The following is a 7,186-nucleotide window of genomic DNA, read 5'->3' as shown; positions in this document are numbered from 1 at the left end:
TACAATCATTTCATTATAGTTCTTTGCACAGTGTTTGGCAAACTGGATGGTTCATGCTTATCTTTACATGATCATCCCTTTGTTGTTAACTTATCAATGAATTGACTAAACAATGTAACTTTTAATATGCCTTACCTGATGAGTCTATGCAAAGGTGTTTTGTGATGCACTTTGTGCTGCTTTCATTTCATTCACTTTACACGATTTATCAATCATTAAATGAAACGTTAACATCTTGGTTTTGATTCAGTAGATTTTGCAGTCAAATATTCACTTTAATATGATCACGCTTGATTACCATGCAGACAGCACATTGAATTTTAAGACAATAAAAGGATTTGCAGCATAGAGCTTCCCAACCAATTTCCAGAGAATTTTGTAGGGGTTGATAGCAACATATGCCTAGGTAAAGGAGTTGTGTCAAGATCGCAAGTATGTATAAGCATACCAATCTCCATGGGTAGGTACATTGTATATAGTATAATATTAAGACATAATGCGTTGCTCTTTTGATCAGTGTATATCATTCTAATGAACTACATGTTTTCATCTCTCTCTCTCTCTCTATATATATATATTTAAATAATAAAAAATATTTATTTATTTATTTATTTTGGGCATTATTATATATATATATATATATCCGTGAAATGCTTCTTGCATTTTTCAAGTTACGTTTATTTTTATGGTTTGTAAAACATATATATGTTATCATGGATAATATTTCATTTATTTATTATATATATATATATATATGAAATCCCCGTGAATGGTATGTTTCCTCCATTTTTCAAGTTACCTTTATTTATTTATTTATTTATGAATTCCTAAAAGAAATATAAATTTTTTAAACGTATTTCCATAATCTAACCCATTTTACATTATTTTTAGCACAGTATGAGCACCACATGCAAAATTTAAATTTAAACTTGTGTATAACATATACTTCAGTATATTTATTATGCATGATAATATATATATATATGTATGTATGTATGTATGTTTTTATCTCTATATGCATATAAACATATTTACCTATTTATTTATTTTCTTATTTATTTATGAATTTATGAATGCGTGTACTGTAATTATGTTGCACTTACATTTATTACAATACTAATACAGTACTGCTGCATTTATATTTATACACTTTAAATCTTCCAAATTTTTGAATACCTTTAAGTACATATTTATGAATATGAAATTATTTTTTGACGTTGACTCTTCAATTTCGAAAATAATGAAATGTGATCATTTTATGTTGCTATGAAAGTCATATCAAATGGCACATTAACAGTGTTGCTACTTGCATCCTTGCACTATAAATATTTAGTGACAACTACTTTCACGCACTATCCAACATCCAACTCTTCACAATCAAACAATCAATAGAAACCAACAATGTCTCGTCTCTCGCTAATCCATGAGCTTCATGATGGTACTGACAGGTAGAGCATTACAGTCCGAGTATTAAGGAAGTGGAATGTGTACCAAAAATCATCACCTGCTTCATTATTTTGTGTTACTATGGTTTTGGTTGATTGTCAGGTTTGATCATATTATACTATACATTTACAAAATGAGAGAACCATGTCAATTTATATATCTACTATTCTTTAGCTTTATATCTTAATTATATCAATTTGTACGAGTAATAGAACCTCTCTACATTTTTTGTAGGGTAACAAGATACAAGCATCTGTTCTGAACAAAAGCCTGCACGATCACTATCTTACAATTCCTGTGGAAGGCCAAACTTACTTTATGGCTAATTTTGTGCTTTCACCTAACACTAATCAATTTAGAGCCACGACTCATCCATTTAAAATTACCTTCACACAACAGACCTACATTAGGGAGGAGTCTGCATCAATCCCAGTATTTGGCTTTTCTTTTTTACTGATTGCTGAATTAATTAAGTACAAGGAAGATATGACTATTGATCATCTAATCTGTATTATTAAAATCAATTTTTGTTTTAGTGTTTAATAATTTACTGGACTTACTTCAAATCATTTTAATATTATTTTCAATTCTAAATCTGATTATGAAGTTATGTCATTATACTATTAGTCTATTCTATTTTCATGCAGATGTGATTGGTTATTTGAAATCAATTGGTTCCCTTGAAGAGTATTGCAAGGATAATGAAACTAAGCATAAGCTGAGGATGGTTCTAACTGATAATGAGTTGACACTACTCTTTCTTTTTTATTCACATATCACTTAATTTAGTTTATCTGTACATTTTTGCAAGTGATTTGGTCAAGTCTCATGTTTTTGTGTCTCTATAAACTGCAGGGACAATGACATTGAGTGTGTGCTATTTGATGAGTGTTCCACTAATAGCTTTGTAAACTATGTTGAGAATACAAAGACACCTATCATTGCAGTTGTTCTGCTAGCTAGGATAGGTTTTTCTGAAGAAGGTACCTTGCTGTTATTAAGAAAATGATATTTTCAAGTACAAGTTCAAGTAATTAATTTGATCACCTTGTAACATATTTCTTGCAGGGAGACTCCAAGTATATAGTTCTTTCAATGCTACAAAGGTCCAGTTTAAGCCTTGCATCAAGGAAGTCAAGGACATAATTGAAGGGTAGGCTGTCTTTATAAACTTGATAAGAGCACTTTGTAGCTCTATATTTTTTTATGTGTATCTAATCTTAGTATGAATTCTTCTGTTATATAGGGCAAAAGATTGTTTGTCACCAGTTGTGAGTTTCTTATCTCAGAATATGACACCAATGACTTCTCAATCATCTACCTCTAGCATGATGCACAACACTCCAATAATTGATATTTCTCAGATTCCTGACCAAGAGGCTGTGAGTTTGTAGTTTTGAATTGCATTATGGTTGATGACACAATCATTAATTTTAGTTAGGTTGTTTATTATCACAGGATACAAGTTTCTTGATTAAATGCACAATCATTAAGCTGGACACACATTATGGGTGGCTTTATAGTGGGTATGCAAAGTGTGCTACAAAGACTAAAGATCAGAATGGGACCTTATATTGCCCCACATGCAAGAAGCAGCCTGAATCTGTTGAATCAAAGTAATAATGGTCAAGATTAAATTTTTAATGATTCAAACAAATGCAACAGCATTCATATCTTCATTTATTGATAACCTATATACTTTTCATTATTATTAACTTATTGCACAGGTTAAAAATTCACTATGCCGTTGAAGATGATACTGGTAAAGCTACTGTAATATTTTAGGACAAACTCATTGTATAGATGATTAGACATGTTGCTATAGAGTTAAAGGTCATGCTTCACACGGTATTTTTCTTTCTTTATTGTTATAAGCTGTTGTTATACAAGATTTTCAAAATTAGTGTGACATTATCTAAACAAGTGACTTATGAACCTTTATACAGGAAGAACGTTCTTATGACTTCCCTGATCAGTTAGATGCATTGGTTGGAAAGAAATTGCTTCTCAGACTGAAACTTAACTCCTACAATAAGGATTTCCCTAATTCTAGCATAAGTGTCATACAATATATTGAATGTGCTGATTTGATGGCTGAATTTGCAGATGCAGTTACAGAGGTAGTTGATTTATATTGTCTTTGTCTTGATTACTATTTATCACTTTGGCAATCATTCTTTTAATTGTAGGTAGCTCATCCGTGCACTACATGCATAAGCAAACTTTAACAATATGTGCCATACTTTAATAATCATTAATATTGTGTACTATTTTTAAGCTATAAACTTGGGTTTATGTAGGACCACGTTGAATCTCAAGATGGTGTACCTAAAGCGGATTAACCAGTTATGAAATCTAAAGATGAAGAAATTCCTAAAACTAAAGTGGATTTAGCAGTTATGAAATCACAAGATGAAGAAATTGCTAAAGCAAAAAATTCTCAAGCTGTGGGACGAACAAGTTCTGATGACAGTACTAGCCTTAATCAAATGACAGTATCTGAAATTGTAGCACCAGCATATTTTATTGCCACTACAAGTGCAAAGGGAAAAAGGAAGAATGCTGTGATAACCTTGACTAAATTTAAAATAAATAAATAAATAAATATATAGGTTAACTTGCTTAAAGTGTGTTTATATTAGTTCTTGGGATAAATATAACAAATTAGAGACTTGGTTTAGTGGCAGCTGAGACTTCATATATCAGGTCCCTAGTTCGAATCTGGAAGAGACCAAAAGAAGAATTAATTTTTTTCTTTTTCTGGCCATGTGAAATTATGAAATTACCCTTAGTTCCATCAGTTTTTTTTTGAACTCTTTCTTCCTTCTTTCTCTATGAATTTAGAGCTGTGAACAGGCTGCGTTCGAGTCATCACGGAGATCTTCTCCCTGTGCTGCTTTCGACCGACATCCTCCCCTCTAAGCTTCGAAGCTCACCTCGTCTCTGACTCCATCTTTTGTGAATCACGGGCATCTAGACTCCATATAGTGAGGATCTAATTTCAAGCTCCATTTCCATCTTCCATTTATTTCTCCAAGTCTAGACTCTAGATTCGTGACTTCAAGGTTCAAGCTCGCGTACTGTGACTAGAGAGATATAAGGAGCATCGATATTTTTGATTTGCCTTTCAACTGAAGCTATCTTCTTCCTCCTCCACTGAAGCCAGCACCGTCGTTCGTGTGGTCGCGGTCGATGCTGTGCTTATCCGTTTGCCTCAGCTGTGATTTTTTTCCCGAGTTGCTGTTGTTCGTCTGCCTCTGTTGCTGATTCAAGTATGAAAAATCTCTCTTTCTCTTAGCTTCTCATTCACGTGGGTATAAATGGTCTGGGTGAGTAAAGATCTCTTCCTTTTAGGTTTGTTTTCTGATTATTAGTGAGCTTATTCTTCTTCATTCATGGTGGCAGCTCTTCTTCACTGTTTAAAATCATTTTCCTTCCTCTATCCATGCATGTGAGCAGCTGGAGTGGTATTAAGATAATTATAAATCGTTGGTTTGCTGCTGTTGTGCGTGAGGCTATCGTTTGCTTTGTGTGTGCGTGAAATTATAGAAGTTATGGTTGCTATGTTATTGTCGTGCTGTTATAGGGAAGGGACGACTCAATGTTGAGTTGGAAATTAATCTCAAAGCTCAATGATGACATATTCATAGCTGAAATTAGAATTATTTGATAGAACCTTATTGCTGCCGTATGTTGTAAGAAGATTCAAATTTAAGCTGAAAACTTGACTTAAGAATTGGTAGTGATATACATATGAGTCATAATTTTGGAGCTTGATTGATTTTTGGTAAATTGTTGAAGGTTTTAAAGTAATAAGGTAGAAGTAAGGCACCCAAGGTAAGTGGTGCAAATATTGGGAGAAAACTTCTATTCCAAGAAAATAGAATGGCATGACTAAAGTTTATGGAGAAAGTAAGAGGAACAAATGATAATGCTTGAATTAACTTTAAATCATAAATTTAGTTTTGAATTTTTGATGGTGGTTAGTAAAGGGTGTGTTATAAATTAAAAAGTTATTAACATTGTATATATTTATATTTTATAGGGTGTGTGGAAGAACAAGACCCTGATAAGACTTAAAAGCAGAATACTTTCAGGAATTTAGAACTTCAATAGGTAAGTGAATAGCATTCCTTATGAGTATTTATTGAAAATTTTTTATTGAAATATTTCATTTTATGAATTATGTTAGTTTTAGAAATTTTGAAATAATGATGAAGAATAGTTATATTATGATTTGTGCATTTTCTCAAGAAATATATTTCTAATATTGATGAATGCACCTTTGCCTTTTGAATTTCAAAATTTCTTAATTACATGATTAGTGCAAGTTTGTACATTCGTTATGGTGTATCGATTTGACAAGTTTCATATATTTGAAATAATTCATGTGAGTTTGATCTTGAGAATGAAAATTTGACTTCAAAAATAATTATTTCTCTCACATGTTTGAAACGGGATTTCTAAGAGAACTCTATACATAACGCTGTTGCTAATGGTAGTTCCATTAGTTTGTAGCGCACTATGGTTAAACAATAGCTAGTTTGTTTCGTGAGTTTTATTCTCACATTTAGTATTCGTAGGCTTTGTACTTGCGTTTGATTTCGTGGCCTAAGCCGCGTTTGGTTACTCACCCTTGTGGGCTGTGTGTCCATGTTTGTTTTGTAGCTTCGGCTGCGTTTGGTTACTTACCCTCGTAGACTGGTGTGTCCACGTTTGTTTTCATGGTATAAGCCGCGTTTGGTTATTTACCCTTATAGACTGAGTGTCCACTTTTGTAACCTGTTCTATTGAGTTGTCAAAATTGTAAATGTTGATTAATATGTGTTTTCGAAATTTACCTGATTTTGACTAGTCATTTGTATCACTTTGAGTTATATGAGAGCAAATTGTTTTCTTTAAGCATGATAACATAAATTAGTTTCAACTTATTCTTATTTTACAAGTATGATTATGACTTACATGCTTATAAATTTTGGTGGAATTACTTTCAATTATTTGACACCATTATTTGAAATTGTCAATTTAAATTTTAAGAATTTTACCATGAGAATGCTATTCACTGAAAAAAATTATTTGGCCTCAGATTGGTTAGCTGACGCCGATCCCACCAATGACCTCTAAAAGGGCAAGTAGCTACAGTGGGTGGACATTTTAATTGGTATTGTTGCTTTAATGTAAATATATAATTTGTATGTCTTTTTGAATTTGAAAAAAAGAGTAGATGCTCCACATAGGTTGTTGATATTGGTTGCTAGCTGGAAGGAACTGCGCTCCTGATTTATACTGTTATCTGTAAAAAAAATTTATTGTAGAATTTTCGGGAGATCCTAGTTACAGCGGAGGTTTTGCTAAAATTTCTACAAAAATGTCGACACTCTTTTATGATATTGAGTTTAAAGAAGTTATTTTAATTCTCATGAGATTTGATTAAATTTTTTTTTCTTTTTTTGTAAAATGGAATAAATATTCATTTGGAGGCTTACGGGAATGTGAGAGTAGTTTACACCTATGCCAGTCACCCTTTATTTTTAGGGTGTGACAAATGCTGTAAAGAGAATTGTAGGGCCAGAGGACAAATCCATCCCATCCTCATTCATGCTACCACTAAAACCAGTTAAAGTGATAAAGCAGGAGAAGAAATAAACCTAATAGACCTACAAGGATTTTATCTTTCCCATCTAGATGTCTGGCTAAGCATTTGATGTTGCTTTTTATGTGTTAGGTCTTTTGTTAAGTC

General features: G+C 32.3%; 1 protein-coding gene across 1 annotated transcript; it reads left to right on the top strand.

The window, feature by feature from the left end:
- The first annotated feature begins 441 nt into the window (after positions 1 to 441).
- On the top strand, positions 442 to 6,866 carry LOC129320057 (uncharacterized). Its single transcript, XM_054965206.1, has 11 exons — positions 442 to 460; positions 2,094 to 2,190; positions 2,302 to 2,429; positions 2,515 to 2,599; positions 2,693 to 2,828; positions 2,884 to 3,062; positions 3,174 to 3,294; positions 3,393 to 3,566; positions 4,291 to 4,718; positions 5,492 to 5,562; positions 6,533 to 6,866. Exons 1-7 carry the CDS (start codon positions 457 to 459, stop codon positions 3,229 to 3,231), a joined length of 687 nt encoding a protein of 228 aa, XP_054821181.1. The 5' UTR covers positions 442 to 456; the 3' UTR covers positions 3,232 to 3,294; positions 3,393 to 3,566; positions 4,291 to 4,718; positions 5,492 to 5,562; positions 6,533 to 6,866.
- The last annotated feature ends 320 nt before the right edge of the window (positions 6,867 to 7,186 follow it).

This window comes from Prosopis cineraria, unplaced genomic scaffold (genome assembly GCF_029017545.1).
Source record: "Prosopis cineraria cultivar Desert tree isolate PC_DT_omini unplaced genomic scaffold, ASM2901754v1 PC9, whole genome shotgun sequence".
Taxonomy (NCBI): domain Eukaryota; kingdom Viridiplantae; phylum Streptophyta; class Magnoliopsida; order Fabales; family Fabaceae; genus Prosopis; species Prosopis cineraria.
Note: the sequence above shows the minus strand (reverse complement) of the source record. Positions and strands in the feature narration are given on the sequence as shown.

Excerpts from the sequence above, each read along its gene's own strand:
- LOC129320057 (XM_054965206.1), top strand. Across the intron at positions 2,829-2,883 it reads AGATTCCTGACCAAGAGGCT|TTAGGTTGTTTATTATCACA; the intron begins GTGAGTTTGTAG and ends CATTAATTTTAG. Across the intron at positions 3,063-3,173 it reads CCTGAATCTGTTGAATCAAA|GTTAAAAATTCACTATGCCG; the intron begins GTAATAATGGTC and ends CTTATTGCACAG.